The sequence below is a fragment of the Neoarius graeffei genome, chromosome 8, assembly GCF_027579695.1.
Source record: "Neoarius graeffei isolate fNeoGra1 chromosome 8, fNeoGra1.pri, whole genome shotgun sequence".
In the NCBI taxonomy this organism is placed as follows: domain Eukaryota; kingdom Metazoa; phylum Chordata; class Actinopteri; order Siluriformes; family Ariidae; genus Neoarius; species Neoarius graeffei.
Genome location: NC_083576.1, coordinates 60854739 through 60880181, shown reverse-complemented (window position 1 = coordinate 60880181; position 25443 = coordinate 60854739). Strand labels below are relative to the sequence as shown.

The 25443-nt window shown below is 43.0% G+C and overlaps 1 protein-coding gene across 6 annotated transcripts in view; it reads left to right on the top strand.

The window, feature by feature from the left end:
• The window catches only part of mid2 (midline 2), a 387129-nt gene extending 364121 nt beyond the window's left edge, over nt 1-23008 (top strand). For all 6 annotated transcript variants that reach the window (XM_060927966.1, XM_060927969.1, XM_060927965.1 and 3 more), the window contains 3 exons: nt 7046-7207; nt 19105-19312; nt 20376-23008. In XM_060927966.1, coding sequence (XP_060783949.1) covers nt 7046-7207; nt 19105-19312; nt 20376-20778 — 773 coding nt within the window. In that variant the 3' untranslated portion in view covers nt 20779-23008. The remainder of the gene's footprint in view (nt 1-7045; nt 7208-19104; nt 19313-20375) is intronic.
• The last annotated feature ends 2435 nt before the right edge of the window (nt 23009-25443 follow it).

The window sequence follows — 25443 nt, the reverse complement described above, 5'->3', positions numbered from 1 at the left end:
TTTGCTTTTATCCCTTGAGGAGAAATGTGAGCCTTTCCCATTGCTTTTATTTTGCTTGGCTTCTACACTTATACACCCCATTCAGAAGATATCTCCATTATGGTTTTTTTTCCTGATTCCCGAGGCATAAGCCTGTTATGTTGCATTTTTAATAAGCTGTAGATGTTTGCTCTGATTATAACAATTTCCTGATCTATCTGTGAAAACACTGTTTGAAATAGGTTTCAGAGGAATAGCGCTGAAGTGATTTGAAAAATATCTAAAAAGTTACCTTGGACTGGATTGCATAAGCTTTCTTAGTGCGTTTTATTACCTCGCCCAGGACAGAGTCCACCGGGGGTGAGGTACTGTTTTCGGTCGGGTTTCTTTGTTTGTTTGTTTTTGTTAACGATATTACGGGAAAACAGCTGGATCAATCTTCATGAAACTTTCAGAATAGATGGACATTGGTCTCACATAGAACCTCGAACATTTTGAGGGTCATCCAGTCAAGGTCACGGTGACCAAAAAGGTAATAAAAAACAGCTCTGAGCTCAGACTGCAGGAGCGCTGCCTCGGAAAGACTCCTCTAACAAACATGCTGATTGGATCACTACCTGCCTCATTTGCATGCACCGTGCTGTCATCGGATGGTTTCTTGGTTCGTTTACATACGCAAAGGAAGGGGTTTTGGCCATGCCCACTTTTAAACCCCATTGATAAAAACTTCCCTGCTCTGTTGATTTATTATTAAATTATAAATAAATGGACTAGACTAAAGAAATCACTTTCAGACATGTTCATGCGTATTACAAAGGGAAAGTGCGTTCCATTGAGCTCTAGCGCCGGGCCATTTCCAGGAAATAAGAGTTTGGGTCATGGCGACAGCGTGTGTATGTCAGCCTCGGTTCGGTTTCAGTTTCAAAAACTGTAAGGGTAGAACAATATAAAGTACAGATCTCATTTCATTATCTCTAGCTGCTTTATCCTGTTCTACAGGGTTGCAGGCAAGCTGGAGCCTATCCCAGCTGACTACAGGCGAGAGGCGGGGTACACCCTGGACAAGTCACCAGGTCATCACAGGGCTGACACATAGACACAGACAACCATTCACACTCACATTCACACCTACGGTCAATTTAGAGTCACCAGTTAACCTAACCTGCATGTCTTTGGACTGTGGGGGAAACCGGGGCACCCGGAGGAAACCCACGCAGACACGGGGAGAACATGCAAACTCCGCACAGAAAGGCCCTCGCCGGCCACAGGGCTCGAACCCGGACCTTCTTGCTGTGAGGCGACAGCGCTAACCACTACACCACCGTGCCGCCTAAAGTACAGATACTTGGTATGTTTGTATTTCTGTGATTTTTAAATTGTTCATTTTTGGATCATGCTTCATTTTTGTGGCTACTGCCTCATAGAGTAAATATATATGCTATATTTACTGTATGGACATGGTATCAGAAAACAATTTTATTTATAAGCAGTAGCCACATGTACCCATAGGGTACCTATTTTTTTTTTCGCGATATCTTCCTTCATATTCATCACAAGTGCGACCGGGCGAGGTTTGTTTTGCCTGCCAACACTTGCTAGCATTGCTTTTGACACAGTTAAAATTTGATAACTTTGTTCAGTTAAGGATTTTCGACTTAATTTTTTTCTTTCCTCCAGTTTTCTTTCCAGTATGAACAAGCATACGATTCCAGTAGCTCTGTTCCAGTTTAAAACATGCAAAATAGCTATAGGTTTACTTTGCCCTTCTCTACAGGTCAGATATCAGCAATTACAAGTTTGGCACAGGCACAAAGGCACCCCTTGGTGGCTAATTAAAAACAGCTCCAAAGGCAGCTATCTCAGCCAGATCTCACACTAATGGGGTGGAAATCGAGAAGTGAAAAGCGTCCTCCCTCTCTTGCTCAGGGACTGCACTCTTGCAGGCCAGTCATTAGCTCATGCATGGAGGCTGGGTTAGCCTGCTGATTTATCCATCCAGGTGCTGTCCTGGCATCAGGCGTGATTACATCTGACCTGAGCTAATGCTCTTTACTCCACTTTTATTGTGATGGTGATTGATTGTGATGAGAGATGCAGAGCTGCTCGTAAAAGCCAGCAGCAAAAGGCACTCCAAGCCTCACAGGAGCACACACTTAAGCTGCATTGCACAAATGCTGCATTTACCTGTTAGTCCGTACCTCTGTGCATCTGCTAAAGTGGAGAGGACTGAGGGTGTGCTGATCTGTTATGAGAGTAAAATACGTCAATGTAATTGCGATTATACCGGCAGTGAGAGGAGTGATCTGATCAGCGTTTGGCTAAGAGCTGCTTCATACCTCAAGCTTATTCATGAATAGCTTGTTCATTTGTGTGTTCGCCATTTAATCATCTTGCCAGGTGGCGTGTTTCACCTCGAAGCAGATTTGACGTGAATCCCGTTAATGACTTCTACTCTTACAAGGACACAAAAGAAAATGATAAGAAGGGTATTCCGTACAGCAGGTCCTCGAGTGTGATATTGCTTTTATGCCGCTGTTCAATAAACAAGAAATTACTATCGAGTAAGTGGCATTCTGGATACAATATGGCCAAATGTTCCATTTAGTTTTGCTCCTCAAGCTGATATCGAGCCCGAAGAAGCCACACTCAATTTATAGCATGTCAACTATCTAGCTCACATTGATTTGTACATTCTTGTTGAAAGTGCTTCTGGTAAAATTGGCGTCCCTTCTTCCTTTTCATCATCATCTGACCAACTGTTATATTTCAAGTCAAAAGTTATATTCCTGAATGACTGATGTTGATAACACTACAGTAGTAACTGGTTTTATATGACGAGTGGCGTGATCCACACAGTGAACCGTCCAGTGCTCATCTCATCTCATCATCTGTAGCCGCTTTATCCTGTTCTACAGGGTCGCAGGCAAGCTGGAGCCTATCCCAGCTGACTATGGGTGAAAGGCAGGGTACACCCTGGACAAGTCGCCAGGTCATCACAGGGCTGACACATATGCCGCTTTTCCACTACCAACGCGGCTGAGTCGGGCTGAGCCGTGCCGTGCTGAGTTGGGCTGAGTCGGGCTGAGCGGGGCTGTTGGAGTTGCATTTCAACTACAACCGCGCTGAACCGTGCTGGCTGGAAGTGGGTGGACACATTGGGTGGAGTTAGCGAAAGTGGGTGGACGTCACGTGATGTCGTTAAGCAGCGCAAACAGTGACATCAGTGAGCTTTTAAGCGGTAGTCTCACGACCCGGATAGTAAACAATAAACATGGAGGACATGGAGTCGTTAGTGTTGCTGGTCTTGGTGCTGTGGCTTGTTGTCATCGACAACACCAACAGATACTGGCAAGAGCGTATAGATGAGGCGAGGCACATAAGGCTTCAGAAATTCTCGTAATTCGTAATTCTTCTTCTTCCGGGTTTACGGTGTTTACAGATCCCAGCGTGCTCGCAGGGCGTGTGTGGGCATGTGAGGACACTCCTCCTCACCAATCAGTGCACAGGGGAGTGTCTGCTCACGCCCCCAGCCTCACTCAGCTTGGTTTGGCTCGCTTCAGCCCCACTCCAAAACCGTGCGAGTTTTAGGGGCTAAGCAGGGCTGAAGCGAGCTGAGTCGTGCTGTTCTGAGGTAGTCGAAACGCGAGCCGTGTCGGGCTGAAGCGAGCTGAAAAAGGGTAGTGGAAAAGGGCCAATAGACACAGACAACCATTCACACTCACATTCACACCTACGGTCAATTTAGAGTCACCAGTTAACCTAACCTGCATGTCTTTGGACTGTGGGGGAAACCAGAGCACCCGGAGGAAACCCACACGGACACGGGGAGAACATGCAAACTCCACACAGAAAGGCCCTCGCCGGCCACGGGGCTCGAACCCGGACCTTCTTGCTGTGAGGCGACAGCGCTAACCACTACACCACCGTGCCGCCCACCATCCAGTGCTGTTATTGTGAAATATCAGCACTCTTGGAACAGTGGACCGTACTGTAACTAACTGTTGTACAGAGAAGATGAATCGACACATTCTGACCAGTTAGATTGATGAATTCTGGGGAGCTCAATGAGTTGTCTGGTTAGCCTTGAGGATAATAATGTACACATGATGTCACTGCCAGGTTTATATTGCACCAGGCTTCAGGGAGGCTGCTGCAGGCTTATCCATGATAACATTGTCCATGGTTCCTGCGAAAACACAGTTCTTTGTAGTGCAGATATTCAGAAGCTGGGCTTTAGGGGTTTGCAGAGAACAATGAGAGAAGAATAAAGGCAGAGTCCTCCGAGGCCACCTGTGATGGGGGTTAGACTGGGTGCGATGGCAGAAACTGTACAGGTCTGTTTGGGTTACAGAGATGCAGAATGCAGTTGGTTCACAGACTCATATGTGTATAGTCAGTGGCATCTTGTACAGGGAAGCATGCCCGCTTTCACACAAAAACGCACGCTGCACACACGTAAAAACTCACTGCTGCAGCATAAAAAATGGGTTTGGATTCACAGACAGGGGCAAGAGCATCCCAGTACTCTTTAGATGTTTCCTCATTTTTATTTCATCCTCTTATCTTCACACACACACACACACACACACACACACACACACACACACACACACACACACACAGAAAGACTGGGAGTGATGATCATACTGTCTGCATACCTTTTACATTCAGTGTCATCAGTGAACAGTGGCCAAGTTTTAATGTCAATAATATAACGTCACTGTGCAAAAAAACCTTTTTTTTTTTCTTGGATTTTTCATGTTCATTAAAGAAACTAATGAAACTCAAGGTACATTTGAACTTTATGTTCAGGATATTCTGCCGAATTTATGACAGTTATAATAATAATAATAAAATAATAATAAGTTAAATTTATATAGCGCCTTTCAAGAAACCCAAGGATTCTTTACAATAGTAGACAAAGAAAAAATAAATAAATAAAAAATATAATAAGAAAAAAATAAATAAAAATAAAAGGTAAAAAGTCCACCAAGTAGGGGCCGCGACGCCGTCAGCAACATTGCTCAGAACACCACGCCATGGATCCACAAAGCGAGCAGAGAAGCTCCGCCACGCAAAGCGCTGGTGTGTCCCAAACCGCCTGCACAGCCGCCGCGACACCACCGAGCAACATCGCTCGGAACATCACGCCAAGCGTTAAAGCACAGAGCGCTGGACAACCATGATGTAAAATGAGCAACGAGCTCACTGCAGTCCACAGCTGGGAGCACAGGCATCACCCATGGCGAACCAAAGCCTGGAGGGAACCGACGCCCAAAACTGGGTCCGGAGCTACACCACCACCGGCGGACAAAACACTCAAACAAACATCAAACTACACAAACATAGAAAAAGAAATAAAATAAAACAAAAAAAACAAACAAAAAAGCTCTGGTGAGAAGCGGCAGCCAGAACGTGCACGACGTACTCTCAACCGGAAACAGAAACAAAAACAAAAAAAAATGACAGTGACATTACAAAAACACAGAGACACTCACCATTGCAGTTGAAGTGTTTATATTTAGTTCATTTATATTGAATTATCTTGGGATGGCACGGTGGTGTAGTGGTTAGCACTGTCACCTCACAGCAAGAAGGTCCGGGTTCGAGCCCCGTGGCTGGCGAGGGCCTTTCTGTGCGGAGTTTGCATGTTCTCCCCGTGTCTGCGTGGGTTTCCTCCGGGTGCTCCGTTTTCCCCCACAGTCCAAAGACATGCAGGTTAGGTTAACTGGCGACTCTAAATTGACCGTAGGTGTGAATGTGAGTGTGAATGGTTGTTTGTCTATGTGTCAGCCCTGTGATGACCTGGCGACTTGTCCAGGGTGTACCCCGCCTCTCACCCATAGTCAGCTGGGATAGGCTCCAGCTCGCCTGCGACCCTGTAGAACAGGATAAGTGGCTACAGATGATGGATGGACGGATATTGAATTATCTTGGGGTGGCACGGTGGTGTAGTGGTTAGCACTGTTGCCTCGTAGCAAGAAGGTTCTGGGTTCGAGCCCAGCGGCCGGCGAGGGCCTTTCTGTGCGGAGTTTGCATGTTCTCCCCGTGTCTGTGTGGGTTTCCTTCGGGTGCTCCGGTTTCCCCCACAGTCCAAAGACATGCAGGTTAGGTTAACTGGTGACTCTAAATTGACCGTAGGTGTGAATGTGAGTGTGAATGGTTGTTTCTCTCTGTGATGACCTGGCGACTTGTCCAGGGTGTACCCCGCCTCTCACCCATAGTCAGCTGGGATAGGCTCCAGCTTGCCTGTGACCCTGCACAGGATAAGTGGTGACGGATAATGGATGAATTATCTTGAAGTCCATGGCAAAGGCAAGATTTAAACTGATGGAAGATTTGTTTTCTCTGGATGTAGGTGCTGAGGTTGATGGAGTGATAATGAAAGTTTGACTGGAGTTGTTTGAAAGTGCATTTTTGATGCTGTTCAGCTGTCCTTTTCTGAGCAATGTGTTGGAATCGTGTTTTCTAGGTGTAGGCCGTTTGACATTTAATTTCAGTGATTTTGTAAGCGAGAGTGCTAATCCCTAGGGCTGACATATCATGATGGCTTGGGGGAAAGGAAGCATGTCTGTAGCTCACACACTGGGAGTATTGACAGTTAGATTCATGTCTATCCACTGATGTTCCCTGGAGATGCTTTGTATAAATCTTAGCGCCGTAAGAAATTGGGTTTGGGAAGTGTATATTGCTGTCTCTGTTTGCCTGAAGCACAGATCCTGGAACCCCACAGGGATCGATCTATATGTCCACACTACACATGGTGAACCAACATTTGTTCTTTGGTAGGCATTTTTTATTGTGAAGAGAAAAGCAAGATTTCACATGCTGTTTCCAAAATATATAGATAACTCCAGAACAGTAGGAGCAGAAATAATAAAAAATAGCGTATGCAAAAATAGTGATCCATTTCAAAAGGTATTTAGGTGCACATGTTCGAAATGGATCACTAATTAAAAAGGTTTTTTTTTTTGGGGGGGGGGGGGGGTTGTGCTTTTCGTTTTCATTTGTTCTAACACATCTGGCTTGTTGATTTTGTTCTCTTTCTCTCTGTCTCTCTCTGTAGGTCTGTATAACTCAGTGGACAGTTGGATGATTGTGCCCAACATCAAGCAGAATCATTACACCGTGCACGGGCTTCAGAGCGGTACCCGATATATATTCTTTGTCAAGGCCATCAACCAGGCCGGCAGCCGAAATAGCGAGCCAGCACGCCTCAAAACCAACAGTAAGCTACTCACACCATAGCAAGGAAATATACAAATGTTTATCAGCAAAAACTTTAATTAATCACACTTGGAATTGCACGTACTTGCTTATTATTCATGTTGTTCAAAATATGCATTAGACTGTTAAGATCTAACTTCCAGAGGATCGATGATTGATGAGAATTACTGTCTGCATCTAATTCAAGATTGCTATTTAAATTCCATTCTGAAGAATGTGCTCACTCAGTGTGTAGATTACTGTCAGTAAAGATGTGCAATCTGGGAGATTATGTAGATCTATCATACACCAGCTTCATCACTGTTCGATCAGTAGAGAGCAAGCGAGCCTGGTGATAATAATAGCACTGTTGATCAGCGTGTGTTTGTGTCCAGGTGTCACCTGCATGGTAACCCCTCATCCTGCCTTCTCTCAATCATATTACAAAATACCCCCAAGCTGTAGAAGATATTCAGTGTTTTCCCCAGAAAAAAATTGAAGCCCTAAATTCTGGCATGATAATATACAGACAATTGAGCGCCCGGGGGTTCCGGGGGCATGGCTCCCCCGGAAATTTTTTTGAAAATAGATGCTCTCAGGTGCATTTTCAGGGTCTCTGAGAGGTTTTAGATACATGATTATAGGATAGATTTTACCAGCGTTTCAATGATTTCTGACCTAAACAGTATTAATGTATACACATATGAAATTTCACCTTAAAGTTCAACATGCAAGTTCAACTGTTTTGTTCTAGATTACTGAGGTTTATGATAGATTGAAACTCTCTATGAGGATTCCTTAATTATCTATGATCAAGTAGTGTTGTAACAAAAATGTGCATGAAAATATGAACAGTGGTTTGCTCCATCTTATGCAATTCAATGAAGAGAATCGATCATCATGACCTCCTGTTGATCACGAAGGGATCTGAACCTAAGAACTGCCACCTTAAAATAAGTTGCTGTATTACTGTAACTGTAATGATTTAGAATGTTTCTGATGCAATTACCGTAATATATGTATAACTAAGATACACTGAAAAGAAAAGTAAGGCAACTGCATATTATAAAGTTTAAATTTTGGCACTTTATTAAATGGACTAGATGAAAACGTATTTAAAGGAAAAGAAAACTTAATTCATACATTTAAGTTTGCAGAAAGATTATGTACTTATAAACACATTCATGAAGAGAATTTGTTAAGTGTCAAATGTAGCATAATTTCGAATAATAATCTCATTCATCTCATCTCATTATCTGTAGCCGCTTTATCCTGTTCTACAGGGTCGCAGGCAAGCTGGAGTCTATCCCAGCTGACTACGGGTGAAAGGCGGGGTACACCCTGGACAAGTCGCCAGGTCATCACAGGGCTGACACATAGACACAGACAACCATTCACACTCACATTCACACCTACGCTCAATTTAGAGTCACCAGTTAACCTAACCTGCATGTCTTTGGACTGTGGGGGAAACCGGAGCACCCGGAGGAAACCCACGCGGACACAGAGAGAACATGCAAACTCCGCACAGAAAGGCCCTCGTCGGCCACGGGGCTCGAACCCGGACCTTCTTGCTGTGAGGCGACAGCGCTAACCACTACACCACCGTGCCGCCCTCGAATAATAATGATAAGCATATTTGGCAGTGTGATGTCACTGTGACTCTTTAACAAAAGAATAATCCGGAGCCTTCTTTTGTTAAATGGATCCCAGTGACATCAAGTCAAGTCAAGTTTATTTGTATAGCGCTTTTAACAATAAACATTGTCGCAAAGCAGCTTTACAGAATTTACATATTACTTTGACAGAGTCAACACAAACACTGGGGAAAAAAAGACCGCTTGTTTAACACAAATATCAATCAATATGTCAATGGATCTGTTATTTGCTCTCCTATGTATCTAGTTACTTATGGGTAGGAAATTTAACGTATCGGTATAAATCTAAGCGTATCGGATTTTAACTAAAGCGACTAAGCGTATTGGCAGGCAGAGCAAGCGTATCGGGCCCGATACGCTAAAACGCTTTATGGAAAACCATGATATTATTTAAATGGATGACTGGACGAGATGCTTCATGCTGCTCTGAGGGGTTTAGGGGTGAATACAGGCTGTCTGGAAGGAAATGGTTAACATTGTGATCCTCCTATTGTTTCCTGTGTTTCTGTGTGCCGTAGCCAGACTCAGCATCACGTTTTGCTTTATTTGTCTGTCTGATCAAAGGCAGTCTGGATTCCTGTTGTGTTGGCTGAGGTTTTCAGTGCTGTTAGTTTATTCAGCACACAGCTTGCTTGGTAAAGACAGGCTTTACATGGTGAGGGATCAAAGGCCAATTATGGAAATCTTTCAGGAAGAGTCACGTCACTTAACAGGTGTGTTTACCAGGAACACTGTCCCATAGTGCCACGTACAGGCTTGATGGTCTGGCCAAGCCCATAGTGCCTCCTGTCCTTGTGACTTTGTACATGTCCCTCATCTGTTTCTTTTTTTCCCCTCTGCCCCTACATGTACACTCTCACACAGTCACACACAAGAACACAATAGCCTACTCTACAAAGCAGCGCTACTAGTTGAATCCATTTACATAAACTCTTTGTGTTTGATTAAGAGATTCAGAGCGAGCGGATTCTGAAATACAGTCTTTTGTTTCCAGCAAGTCTCTGTCTCAGCATGATCAGCTGGCTGTAATTATCCACAAGCAGAGCTGCTTGTGACTGCACCCCATTAAAGTGAAGTCTTGCTAACAGCAGCCTCATAAGTAGCCAAGTGTGTGTGGGGTATGCATGAGGAGAGTAGCTAGTAACAAGAGTCGGGAAGAACACGTCATGAGTCTGTTTGGCTTCTATTTGTATACAAGTATATAAAATCTTGGTTCACATACAACACAAGGCAAGGGCAAGAGTGCATGAACTGAAACATCTACAAGCAAGCATAAAATGCCAGAGTTCCTTTTTATTTAGGAATAACGTAATCGTTTAAAACATTTAACATAGAAGTACAGTTGCACATTAATAAGCCTTTTTTTTATTTATTTTTTTTTATTTACGGTGTGTCCATCATTCAGAGAGGCCAAATTCAATATGACTTCATGCATTGTATATGCTCACTACATACAATGGTTTGTGAACCATTTGGAATTTTCTATATTTCTGCATAAATATGACCACCTGTATCTGGTGTGACCCCCTTGTGCAGCAATAACTGCAGCTAAACGTTCCCGGTAACTGTTGATCAGTCCTGCACACCGGCTTGGAGGAATTTTAGCCCATTCCTCCGTACAGAACAGCTTCAACTCTGGGATGTTGGTGGGTTTCCTCACATGAACTGCTCGCTTCAGGTCCTTCCACAACATTTCGATTGGATTAAGGTCAGGACTTTGACTTGGCCGTTCCGAAACATTAACTTTATCCTTCTTTAACCATTCTTTGGTAGAACGACTTGTGTGCTTAGGGTCGTTGTCTTGCTGCATGACCCACCTTCTCTTGAGATTCAGTTCATGGACAGATGTCCTGACATTTTCCTTTAGAATTCACTGGTATAATTCAGAATTCATTGTTCCATCAATGATGGCAAGCCGTCCTGGCCCAGATGCAGCAAAACAGGCCCAAACCATGATACTACCACCACCCTGTTTCACAGATGGGATAAGGTTCTCATGCTGGAATGCAGTGTTTTCCTTTTTCCAAAGATAACACTTCTCATTTAAACCAAAAAGTTCTATTTTGGTCTCATCCGTCCACAAAACATTTTTCCAATAGCCTTCTGGCTTGTCCACGTGATCTTTAGTAAACTGCAGATAAGCAGCAATGTTCTTTTTGGAGAGCAGTGGCTTTCTCCTTGCAACCCTGCCATGCACACCACTGTTGTTCAGTGTTCTCCTGATGGTGGACTCATGAACATTAACATTAGCCAATGTGAGAGAGGCCTTCAGTTGCTTAGAAGTTACCCTGGGGTCCTTTGTGACCTCGCCGAATATTACACGTCTTGCTCTTGGAGTGATCTTTGTTGGTCGACCACTCCTGGGGAGGGTAACAATGGTCTTGAATTTCCTCCATTTGTACACAATCTGTCTGACTGTGGATTGGTGGAGTCCAAACTCTTTAGAGATGGTTTTGTAACCTTTTCCAGCCTGATGAGCATCAACAATGCTTTTTCTGAGGTCCTCAGAAATCTCCTTTGTTCGTGCCATGATGCACTTCCACAAACATGTGTTGTGAAGATCAGACTTTGATAGATCCCTGTTCTTTAAATAAAACAGGGTGCCCACTCACACCTGATTGCCATCCCATTGATTGAAAATACCTGACTCTAATTTCACCTTCAAATTAACTGCTAATCCTAGAGGTTCACATACTTTTGCCACTCACAGGTATGTAATATTGGATCATTTTCCTCAATAAATAAATGATCAAGTATAATATTTTTGTCTCATTTGTTTAACTGGGTTCTCTTTATCTACTTTTAGGGCTTGTGTGAAAATCTGATGATGTTTTCGGCCATATTTATGCAGAAATATAGAAAATTCTTAAGGGTTCACAAATTTTCAAGCACCATTCTAGCGTATAACATAATTGTATGTAGAACATTTATTATCCCATCTCATCTCATTATCTCTAGCCGCTTTATCCTGTTCTACAGGGTCGCAGGCAAGCTGGAGCCTATCCCAGCTGACTACGGGCGAAAGGCGGGGTACACCCTGGACAAGTCGCCAGGTCATCACAGGGCTGACACATAGACACAGACAACCATTCACACTCACATTCACACCTACGGTCAATTTAGAGTCACCAGTTAACCTAACCTGCATGTCTTTGGACTGTGGGGGAAACCGGAGCACCCGGAGGAAACCCATGCGGACACGGGGAGAACATGCAAACTCCGCACAGAAAGGCCCTCGCCGGCCACGGGGCTCAAACCCAGATCTTCTTGCTGTGAGGCGACAGCGCTAACCACTACACCACTGTGCCGCCCACATTTATTATTATACCCCTGCTCCGGGGGGGGGGGGTATACTGGTTTACCTCTGTCCGTCCATATCTCCATCCGTCCGAAACACCCTTTTTCTCAGCAACCACAAATAATAGCCACTTGGTACCGAGCTTCAGCTTGGGGTTCTATACAGTGTATGCCATTTTCAGGTCCATCGCACATCAACTTACTGTTTACCGACTGAATGTATTTACAAAACATATAGGGTGGATTTTGACGCTATTTCAAGAAGCAAAATGCTATTTCAAAATGGCAGTTTACCAGGATGCTGTGTGAAATCCCTGGGGAGAACGCTGCTCTTTACTCACTTGTTTCAGGGTTAATTATTTGTTGAAGTCAACATTCATAATAAGTGTCCTATTCCTTTGATTGCTTGCATTCTGATATAAGCGAGAGCGGGGGGGATACGTAAGTGAGCAGTAGCTCACAGATGATCGTGTATGTGTAATAAAATGGCATTTGAGATTCAGTTATGATAAATGAATGATTGCTAATACCTGTCAGAAATTTCACTAAAGTTCACTATACGGTCAGGGTTAGTGTGTGTGGGTGTGTTTCTCAGAATACACTGTACGGCATGTATTAAGGGTGAAATAAGAGAGTGTAAAATTAAGAAGTACATGAACCTTAGTTATATAAACCAAAACACATTGCATGTGACATGGCCTAACACTCTGTTAGTGGAGTTTAGAACAGCGGGTTGTTAAGAAGGCTGTCACTTTGGGGAAGGAAGCTGTTTCTGAGTCTGGCACACATGGCCTAAATGTTGCGTGACCTTTTATCAGATGCAGAGAGTCCCTGGTAGCAAATAAGTTGGCTTTGCGGACCCAGTGCTTGTGATGCTTTCACCCATTTTCAGGTTGTGTTACAGGTCTGAGACATATTACCCACGTCAGACTTTAATATATCTTGTCAGGATGTTCTCAGAAGTATAACTGTAGAACATGGTGATGACCGGGCTTAACCATCCCTTACTTTAAGCCAGTTAAATCATGTCATATCATGCCTTAAGGGCACCCATGGAGAAAGAGAAGAGGCATTGTCTTTTTGCAGACTTGTAATACAGAAATCAAAGTCACACTGACAGAGGCTGTAAATGTAAAATAGCTGACGCTGGGTGTGTTGTGAGACTTTTTTTTTTAATCTTAAATATTCAGAAAGGGCGGCACGGTGGTGTAGTGGTTAGCGCTGTCGCCTCACAGCAAGAAGGTCCTGGGTTCGAGCCCCGTGGCCGGCGAGGGCCTTTCTGTGCGGAGTTTGCATGTTCTCCCCGTGTCCGCGTGGGTTTCCTCCGGGTGCTCCGGTTTCCCCCACAGTCCAAAGACATGCAGGTTAGGTTAACTGGTGACTCTAAATTGACCGTAGGTGTGAATGTGAGTGTGAATGGTTGTCTGTGTCTATGTGTCAGCCCTGTGATGACCTGGCGACTTGTCCAGGGTGTACCCCGCCTTTCGCCCGTAGTCAGCTGGGATAGGCTCCAGCTTGCCTGCGACCCTGTAGAAGGATAAAGCGGCTACAGATAATGAGATATGAGATATTCAGAAAGTTTAGATTTGCAAGCCACGTTTTCAGTCCAGGCTGAAAATATCCATCGTCAAACACCAGGACCAGTGCAGTATATCTCAAATAGACCTGTAAACATCCAGTAAAAGGTCACTTCATCATGTGAGGGATGAGAAATCAAGCTCTGCTGAAGTATATATCCCAATTAGTGTGTTATCCTTTGTCAGTAAGCAACTCGCACAGTCATACATCCACAGTGTATGGTGTGTGTGTGTATGTGTGTGTCCAACAACCAGCAGAAAGCTCTGTTTAATCAGCAGTGCTATAGCTGATGATGCACATGAAACCGAATGAAATGAGTCCAGTGGGAATAACTGGAAACTGATTTAGTATCAGTATTCTTACCGTCAGTATTTCAAAATCAGAACTCTTATTCTAATTTTCAGGTGTTATTAGGCTCCAGGTTTGTCTGTTTATGTCTTGGCACCTGCAGGTCAATTGAAGCATTCATTTATGGTGTGTCTTAATTAGAATAAACAAGCATAGGTGTGTAGAATACTTAATGAGAAGCTGTTAAGTGTCTAAGAGGTACCTTGTCCTCTTTGCACTTGTTTAATTGCCTGATTTGCATTATGAGACAGGACACGTCTTGAATGTCAGCCTTTCCCCCCTCCTTTATTTTAATTGCACAAAAGAAAATCTTTCAGAACTATGTAAGTCACATTAAGAGTTGTATTTTTTTTAAAAGGCAGGACCTGATGTTATGGTGCTGTTCCCTGTTATATAGAAGGTGAAACACCCTTCCCTTCCCTTCCCTTCCCTTCCAACCACACTAATCAGCACTTAAAGGGCATATTCTGGACCAAGTTCTGTTTTTTTATATGAAAGAATGTCCCTTTACACACTCATCCAGAAGGGTAATTTTGCACAAGGCCATCTGTCTACAGCAGAAAAAAATAAAATGACAAAACGCGTCTGGAAAAATCCCAAGGGAGTCTGGAGCCAGATTTGTGACGTTACCTGCGGAAGCGCCAGCAGGCTGCGAGAGCTTTGCACAGTTTCAGTGCACAGCCTGTGTAGACCATCTCATCTCATCTCATCTCATCTCATCTCATTATCTCTAGCCGCTTTATCCTTCTACAGGGTCGCAGGCAAGCTGGAGTCTATCCCAGCTGACTACGGGCGAAAGGCGGGGTACACCCTGGACAAGTTGCCAGGTCATCACAGGGCTGACACATAGACACAGACAACCATTCACACCTACGGTCAATTTAGAGTCACCAGTTAACCTAACCTGCATGTCTTTGGACTGTGGGGGAAACCGGAGCACCCAGAGGAAACCCACGCGGACACGGGGAGAACATGCAAACTCCACACAGAAAGGCCCTCGCCGGCCCCGGGGCTCAAACCCAGGACCTTCTTGCTGTGAGGCGACAGCGCTAACCACTACACCACCGTGCCGCCCTGTGTAGACCAAGCGCTCCCATTTCTCTCCCATTGTCCGGTCTTTAGGAAAACGATGAGTACTCATCCCATCAAGATTGGTGTTGCTACACCCTCCTACGATACATCTGTTAACCATTTTAATAATTACACGATAACGTTGAAGAAATTTGCAGAAAACCACCAGGTCGTTTTCTCATAAACAAACCAGCGCTAACGTAGGATTCAGAGGGAGGCGTCCCGCACGCGACGTCATGAAAATCAGTGTTTCCCCGGAAATCCAAATGCCAAGTTTTTCAGAGGCGGACCAATTCGCCTCAAATCGTTTGATTTCAACTGAATTTTTCTGGTATTGCGCAAGGTAAAAAAATTGCAGAGAATGCAGAAATGTTACAGATATTTGACCAAAGTTTAATATAAAATAGGAGAATTACATTGATCTTGCTCCTGAATTTACCCGTGATACGCACTTTAAGTTTACATTGTGAACATGTTCATATCAGATCCCTTCAGAGTTAGAAATGTGGTAGTCTTTCCCACGCCCGAAGGCAGCTGTCCTACACAGTCTGCTGTTGGCAGATATGGTGCACGTTGGATGTTCTCACTGAATTACACAAGCTTACTCCACATTTATATTAAAGGTGTTGGTTCATTTGTTACAATAGGCTTACAGGTATTGTGCTTCATTTACCCTGGCTGTGGAATGCCGTGTGTCTGTGTGTGTATACGAGTCCTTTGTTGCTTGCCAGATTCAGTCCCAATGGAAAGGCATGACTGTGCACGTGTGTTTGAGGAGGACTGCACTCACCGCGATAAGCAGTTCAAAGCACATTAATGGAATTGGCTTGAAGTAGCACATTGCCTGAATGCCTCATAGTCGGGCACAGTAACTAACACTGTGAGTGAAGCGAGACATGCAGCTGATCATTGTACTGTGCTGTCAGTCATTAGGATGGGAATCAGAGGATTAGCTTCAGGTCTGATTGAAATGTCGGGCCTGGCCTGTGTATAAAGACTAATCCCAGACCTCTAGATTGAGGGATGGAAAAGATCCTCATCTATAGATTTGCGGGCTCTCACACTGATTTTCCTTTCTCACATTTTCACATTCCTTGATTTTGCCATAGGTAATTAAAAACATGAAGTTTGTATTGACAGGCATAGATTGCACTGGAGCACATAAAACTAGCTAGTGCTGGAAATAATCCCTAATAGTAAACGCATACATAAGAATTCACATAGACAAACTCTAATTTAATAAACACTTTTTTTTTTTTAAAGATATTTTTTGGGCTTTTTTTTTTTCACCTTTATTGGATAGGACAGTATAGAGACAGGACAGGAAATGAGTGGGAGAGAGACGGGGAGGGATCGGGAAATGACCTCGGGTTGGAATCGAACCCGGGTCCCCGGATTTATGGTATGGCGCCTTAGCCACCTGAGCAGCGCTCGAAACTAACGGTGTCCCAACGTCCCGGGAACCATAAAAAATGTCATCGGGACACAAAATTATCATATCTGGGACAATCCCGGGACAATGGAAAAAAATAGATCTAGAAAAAAAGTTCTACATTAATATTATTTACAAAGCCGTAACACATGTAGACATTCACCTAATTTGTCAATTTTAATTTTAAAACATTAACAGCGAAAAATACATAGTAGCTACACTTTCGATGCACCTGCATCCGTAGGCTACAGAGCAGCGCATTCTGTTCTAGAATCTTCGGCCGGAGTCCGCGTTATATGGACTTGGAATGGAATTGCTACCGCACACGCTGCGCCGACTCTTGCCAGAACAAAAATGCTTAAGTGGTTGAAGCGGACCGACCGCGGGGAAGAAACTGAAAGCCCAGACATAACGTCTCCGGGACCTTCAGGATCCAAAGCGTCATCGCCTGGTCTGCAGGCAACGCTAGCAACTGAATGAACTGAATGAACACTGTTAGACACGTTATAAAATACAACAGGAATGATGTGGATGATATTGACGGAAGATACCGTTCAACAGAATAAGTGAGTTTTCTTGGTGTCTTTCTAGTTCAGAAAGTTTAGTCAGTCAGCAGCACAACTAGGCTCGGACCTGGCACTATGTTGATGTTGCTAACATTTGCACCCACGTTTCGGCAGCGAAAGTTCATAAAATGGATAACGGAAAGTTCATAAAAATGGGTAACGGTAATGGATAACGGAAAGTTCATAAAAATGGATAACAGAAAGTTCATAAAAATGGATAACGGTCTCATCTCATTATCTGTAGCCGCTTTATCCTGTTCTACAGGGTCGCAGGCAAGCTGGAGCCTATCCCAGCTGACTACGGGCGAAAGGCGGGGTACACCCTGGACAAGTCGCCAGGTCATCACAGGGCTATGGATAACGGTAATGGTGAAAATTATAAGTTGGCCTTATAAGTGCCAACAGATATTCAAGGTATAAGTAGATGAAATGAACATAAAAGGGGTCTTATTTTCAACTAAAGTGTACTACAGATGTAGGGAGTTGAAACATTTTCTGAATGAGCTAGTTGGCCCCTTTAAATAAACGGGTATCTATTCATACAGTGAGATCGCCAAAGTTTAATAAACTGAAAATGCAATAACTGTAATTTTGAAGTAGATGATGTATAGGACGTGTCGCTTGTGTCTTGTGACTTATTGTAAAAATGATATAAAGGGTTCAAAATCGCATAGTTACAAATATAATAGTAACTTCATATGATAATATTAACCACTGGTTATTTCAGAGAGGAAAAAAATGGGGACACTATTGCTTCCATTCGGGACAATACAACACAGAATTCGGGACCACTGGGGGACACAAAGAAAAAAAGTTAATTTCGAGCCCTGCACCTGAGCCACGACGCCCCATAAACACTTTTTTTTAATGGGCAGGAGGTTCTTTGTTTAGTCAGCTTGTGCTAAAATTCAAAGTAAATTTCACACGTCTCCTAGGTTTGCATTTCCATCCCTGGTCCTCGAGGAACTCTTCACTGCTCTACATATTTTATCATGTGTAACAGCCATTTTGAAGGCTAGCTAAGTTAATTCAAGTGTGTTAGGCTTAGGGAAAACACTCACATTGACCAAGCTTGAAAAACCTCATCCTAGACTTACATATACTCAGCAAAAATAAAAACTTGACACTCATTATTTTTCAAATAGTGTTTAGAAACTTTTCTTGAAAGAGTTCTTGTTGTGATTATGGTTAAATGCATTGTCAAGGGCATTACGTCACACATTCATTCTACTGGTCGGGCCTACGTAGCACGTGCGAGAGCACTGCACGCTAAAATCACGTTTCCACGTGACACAAGTGACGTGACCTATTGATACACGTGTAGTTGATCTCACGGTAGCAGAGTAGAGTGTCATCTCAGAAAAACAAGGTTTTATGGTTAATTATTCGTTAATTTGCAATGCCACGACTGTCAAACATTCAGCGTGAACGTGCCATTGGCATGCTGAATACGGGAACATCCGTCACTGACGTTGCGAGGGTTATGGGATGCAGTCGACAGACCATCCATAATCTCCAGACACGTCTCCATCAAACTGGCACCACAGCCGAACGTAAGGAACCCTCCACAGAACTTGCAGGAGCTTGGTGCCATGTTGGTACAAATATGGCGGCGCATTCCCCAAGCTGTGTTCAGACGCATCATCCAATCCATGAGGAGACGTCGTATCGCAGTTGTGAACGCCCATGGAGGACACACCCGATATTGACATGATTTCATTAAGTTGTGACTCACAGTTTTTGATCATGGACATTGTCGTCGCGTTTCCGGTGGAACCGATTCCATGACAAACATGATCTGTATGCTATAGCATCTTTAATGACAAGATAATTGAATACAGTCGTTATTTCAAACCTATTTTCCAAAATGTTCAAATTATTGACTTTGAAACGAGTGTAAAGTTTTTATTTTTGTTGAGTTTATATTCCTGCTGTCTCTTTCAATTCAGTCATGTCACTTCATCCCCAGGCCAGCCTTTTAAACTGGATCCAAAGACGGCTCATAAGAAGCTGCGTCTGTCCAACGACTGCCTGACCATGGAGAAGGATGAGAGTTCTTTAAAGAAGAGCCACACACCAGAGCGCTTCAGTGGTACAGGTTCTTATGGCGCTGCTGGCAATGTATTTATCGACAGTGGCTGCCATTACTGGGAGGTGTTGTTAGGGGCATCCACATGGTGAGTACAAAATAACTGTGGCACAGGAACAGTGCTCCTCTGGGCCATTCATTAGCCTTGTACTAGTGCCATTTTGTTATATTTGTAGAGTTATACACTGGTGTAAGTTAGCGTGTACGTTGCAGAGACTGACTCGCTTTTTCTAACCTGATTTGAAAAAGAAAAATCCTCCCAGCTCTCACCCAATCAACATTTTTGCGTCCAGCTGCCCTTTATACCTATTTTAACCCCAGCAAGCTCCACAAAATCAAAATTTTTCAACCGTCTTACAACAAATTAGTCTTCATGTGTGATGTACAGTACACATTATCTGGTGTGCATGTTGTACACTATTGTATTTCGAGCAGCTAAAATTCCTTTTTTTTTCCTTTTCTTTTTGTACCCTAGAATCACTGCTTAGCAACCAGTTCTATTCGTGTTTGGTTGTTTTTCCACCCAAAACTAAAAATAGTGCTAAAAGAAAATGTCAGCTTTGGATTTGTCTGTGTGATGTATCAGATTTTACCATCAGATGAACACAACCATGAGCCCATCTGCTCAAAGGCGAGATGTTTCATCTGCTGTTAATTCTACTGGTTAAATGAGCTAGGTTTGACTTGATAATAATCTTTCAGTATTATACTCCTGCAAAATGTTTATGTTTTATGGCCAAACTTAGCTGATATTCTACAGATTTGCTGAATCATCCTCTTTTTTTTTTTTTAACATCTTAGCATAAAGCCATTTTCATGTTGATTGTTTAGTTAGGATCAACCATAAAATTTAGCTTTTCCCATTTTAGCTGTGCATTAACTTTATCAAGTCGAAAATCAAGGTCAGCTTAAGTCAATACTGAATGCATTTGGCCTGCCAATATCATTTGTGAATTTATCGAACACATACTGAGGGCCTCGCTGTCCGTTTTTATCTGAAACCATTCCTAGTCCATAAACAATCCGTTTTGAAAAAAATATTGATCTACGTAGCAACACTAACCATGTATGGGCTGGGCTTTGAGCAAGCCAAACAGATATTATTTTTGATGCACAGAACCACTGCATTCAGAACACATCTTGTGCTGCAGGTACACCGTGGGTGTGGCATACAAGTCAGCCCCGAAAAACGAGTGGAACGGCAAAAACTCGTCATCATGGGTGTTCTCTCGCTGCAACAATAACTTTCTAGTGCGGCACAATGGCAAAGAGATGCTGGTGGAGGCGTCGCTGCAGCTGCGCAGGCTCGGAGTGCTACTGGACTATGATAACAACACGCTCTCCTTCTATGATGCCATGAACTCCCAGCACCTGCACACGTTCGACATCTCTTTCCTGCTTCCTGTCGCCCCTACCTTTATGATCTCAAATAAATCACTGATGATCCTGTCTGGCCTGCCTGTGCCTGACTTTGTGGACTGCCCTGAGCAGCAGGACGGCAGCAGCAGGCAGCAGGAGTCTCCATATGGCCTGACTATGAAGAGCTGCAACTGAGACACTCGTGCCGACTCTTCCAGAACAGTCCATGAACTATGGGCTTGTTTTCTTTCACTCTGCTTCCTCACTTTTATTTTGGCCCGATCACTGGCTCACACTGTCGATGGTGCGGATAGAATCGGTGGAGCTAGGTTTGAAGGATATGCTAATTTTTCCTCGATCAGTGCAGTCAGGGGTGTTTGAGTTGTGTTGCATGACTACTGGTCATGGATTCTGAGACCTTTAATGGAGTGGGAAAAGTATGTAAATGATTCATGACTAATAGGTTGGTTTGCTTCTTTTGTCAGTTTTAGTATTCTCCTTAAAAGCACTTTTTTGGACATTTTTGAGTGCCCCTCTATGTAAAAAGAGAAAAAAGAAACTTGACTTGGGACAGGGCTGGACGTTGTTTGGATATAATATAGTGGATTTATCTTCTAACAGAAAAGGGATATGGTGTTTCTACTGAGGTTAACATTTAATAATATCTGATGAAATAAACTCACACTTTCACATTCAGGGAGAACAAGGAGAACATTTTCTTTGTGTTTTTGTCAAGACGTTTATAGCATGATATGTATTTCCTCTGTGATTTGTTCCACTCTATTGGTTTCTTGTTCTGTATTTTGTGGAAAAGCATGACAGACCCACTGCTGATTTTATAGACATCGATCTGTACTGATCCATGTATTTTTTTTTTTTTTTTTTTTATTGTAAAGCTAAATCCATCTCACCAAATCAACCAGCTAATAAAAGCATTGCGGGTGAACAAAATCTCCAAAGGGCTTTATAGGATACATTGTATGCTTTCACATATAGATTCGTCCAAACAATTGAAAGGAGGGGCTGATTATAATGTTATTACGTTACATTGCTCATTTTTTCATGGTTCGTGACATTCTACAAAAGGAGGTCTACTTTGAGATGAACATGCAGACATCTCGAATCCAACAATCCCAGCTCATCGCTGCTTTAAAAAAAATTTTTTTTTTTTTGCCTCATTTATGATATTCCTCAGTAGAATATTCAGGGAGGAATCGGTGAATGATGTCACAGACAATCATTTTTACCTTGCGGGCAAAAAAACCGTTGTGTAGCATGATGTATATTGGCAATAGTGTGTTATAACTGAACCCCTCCTTGAAACAGAAATGGGCATCCAGCTGAACTATACTGTATGTGTGCAGCCTAGAGAGCAGACGTACTACTGATGGCACTCTCCTGCTGCTGCTATAGTCATGTGTGGGGTCTCTCTCATTTATTTTTCTGTCCCGGTGGCTGCTCAGCTCAGCACTCCGCTGTCCCATGGCCATTTTTGCTTTTTGCTGTTATTGTGCTAAAATCCCAGAGCATGCTTCTGATCACAGTACTAATGCAATCCATTTTTCCCATTGCACAAAGTTACACCATAATATTCTTTCTTGTGTGTTCTGTGAGGTTATTACAACTATTAATACTATTGGAAAAGTACATGCACAATAAATGGACAGTTGTTGCAAGAATCAAGCTGTCCAATATCTTGATTCTTTTTATTCTCAACTGAGTAATTAAGATGCCATAGTGGACCCTAAACCTGAAAGCAATATATGTAGGTTGTGACAGTCCATTTTGAATATTTCCATTTCGTTTTTTTTTTGTTTGTTTGTTTGTTTTATTCTAATGGCATTTACATTTCAGAAGCCATTGAGATTAAGTAACAGGTAAGCAAAGGTTTTCCAAAATGCTTATAAAAGTCTTATTCAGGGGCTGTTCATCTCTGACAGGTTTGAATTTTTTTTTTTTGTGTGTGTGTGTGTGTCACTGGGTCTTTCAGACCGATTTTGAACTGCTTCCTATTAACATTCTGTATTGTTTTGTAAGGAGAATGTGCAGCCTAGAGACCACTGAACATTTTTGCTTTACTGCATATCAGGTTTACAATTAGCTGTGCATTTATTTGCATTTAAAATGGTAGACTGATGAACTATTTCCATTTCCATTGTTCACTGATTACTTTTCCATCTCCAGCAAGGAAAAAAAAAAAAAAAAGGAATGATTACACAATATTTCAGTTTTTATTAGATGATCGAACACTAGTGTGTTTATCATGTTTCTGTTTCAGTCTATCTGTCAGTTTTAGTAAGACGAGGATGTAAAATCATAGGGGGAAATATATATTATATGAAATTGTATAATATACAAATATATATGAACATTGTTATTTATGTGAACTGAAACCCAATTAAAAAATCTGATCCCAAACGTCCAAGCTGGACTGTGTTTTGTTTTCCTTCCCTTACATTTGTATTCTCTCTATACACAGATTGTGTCACAGGAAGAGAAGGCTAATGATGCCAAGCAAGTGTGCTCACAAACCCCACAGGCATGAGAGGCTAGAGAGGAGTCTGCTGCACTGGCAGGGTGCTGAGTGCCCACAGTCAGGAGACGGGGCATTGCCCATGCTCTTCAGCTGGCTCTCCTGGCACAGGGCACAGTTAGGCCAGAGAACCAAAGGAGTGAGTTTTACTAAGATGGAACGAGTAGGAGGTGTAGAGAGAAAGAGGAATTCAACACCACATCATTACATTGGAAAATATGCATGATATTACGCTGAGGACTTTCTTCCATAAAACAAGAAATGAGCTGATTGAAGCAGAGAAGTTCAGGAAACCTAATGCACTCTTATTTCCATGTTTCATTGTGTTGTATTTAGAAAATATGAGCTCTAGGGTGGCTGGTGGAAATGGACCAGCAGGGTTAAGCTAAAAAAGACATCAGTTGTAGCATCGACATCAGATAATTTGCTGTGAGCAAATGGTTTAAAGTGGATTTTTATGGAACCAAGCATAACAGTACCACCAACAGTCAAGAGAAAAAGACACAGAACGGTATGAAGAAGCAAAGCTAGGGCTGGTTTCTTTCCAGCTCAGATTATAAATTCATCCTGACAGTCATATCAGGTGATTTACACAGAATGAAACACATTTGTAGCGCATCGTTAGCACCGTTTGTGAAGTGTGTGTGAAATCCAGTCCAAAGTAGATTATTTAGTCTTTTTCTTTTTCCTAAAATGCTGTTAGAGGAGAAACTAAACATACATCGATAGACTAAACATACAATGTCCTAAGTCCAAATTACACAAAATGACAGAACTCGAAGGTTTTTGTCTTTAACATGTTTGGTGTTCTGGAAAAACGCAACATGAACCCAGTAGTGCATTTCAGATTCACAACACGTTCTGGCTTTAAGTGTGTCTACTAATTGTGGAATAGCCCCACATCATTCTTATTATGCCATCAGTGACACCTTCCTTCCACCGTCAGGAATAACACATGACACACCTTGCTGTTCACACACATACTGATCAAACCGATTCGAGCATTCAGCCATGCTGTGATATAAAATACATTGCTCAGCCCTAAAAGTTTCATTGTCAGGCCCATGATAGATAACCTTTAGCCCTCCCATCTAATATCATGGCCAGCTGTTATTCTAAGAGGTGCTTTTTCAGCATCTGTTCAGCAGTCGTTCATTCCTCCAGAACCACCGTGTCCTCCATCACACTCAGTAGACACGTTACAGTGCTGCTCAATAACACTGTTTATCAGCCACAATGCAAAAGCGCACAAATGGGCCCATATTCAAGGCTCTTTAGAGACACACACAAGCCTCTTTAATTACGCCACCATTACTGCTGTGGAAACTGCAAAGTCTCTGAATTGTGATTTTCCTAGACGAAGTGGGAAATTATTAAAATGGGGAACTGGTGATATTGTGGCTGTTGTGGAGATCATTTCATGTGAAGACACAAGTTATGAAGTTAGAAAAATACAGAAATGTAGTCTCAGGTTACAGAATGCATGTTACACATTTTTATATATGCTCTTACGCCCAATTGTTGGGTTTCATGTGACGTCACATCCGCCTCATTAGTTATTCAAAACTTTAGCTGGTGGTCTACCAAAGCTCAGTTGACGAAGTGTTTGTACGAAGAAGGTGTGTTGCTCGCATGAAAAATGCCGTATGCTTGCGTTGTTTTAGGTTGTTCGAATCGATCAAACGGTGAAACTGATAAGTTTCTTCAGGGTTCCCCATGAACTAATAAAAAAGGGTGAATGAACACAGGATTTCACAAAAAGACTTCGAGAAAGGTGGCTTTTGAAGCTCTCACTGAAATCGAAGGGAGCCGAGTCGAAGCATGCTCGAGTTTGCAGTGATCACTTGGTGAAAGGTTTGTATCTCCCTCTCAGCGATGTCCTTATGCCGCTTTTCCACTACCAACGCGGCTGAGTTGGGCTGAGCCGTGCCATGCTGAGTTGGGCTGAGTCGAGCTGAGCGGGGCTATTGGAGTTGCATTTCGACTACAACCGCGCTGAACCGTGCTGGCTGGAAGTGGGTGAACACATTGGGTGGAGTTAGCGAAAGTGGGTGGACGTCACGTGATGTCGTTAGGCGGCGCAAACAGTGACATCAGTGACCTTTTAAGCGGTAGTCTCATGACCCGGAGAGTAAACAATAAACATGGAGGACATGGAGTCGTTAGTGTTGCTGGTCTTGGTGCTGTGGCTTGTTGTCACCGACAACGCCAACAGATACTGGCAAGAGCGTATAGATGAGGCGAGGCGCATAAGGCTTCAGAAATTCTCGTAATTCGTAATTCTTCTTCTTCCGGGTTTACGGTGTTTACAGATCCCAGCGTGCTCG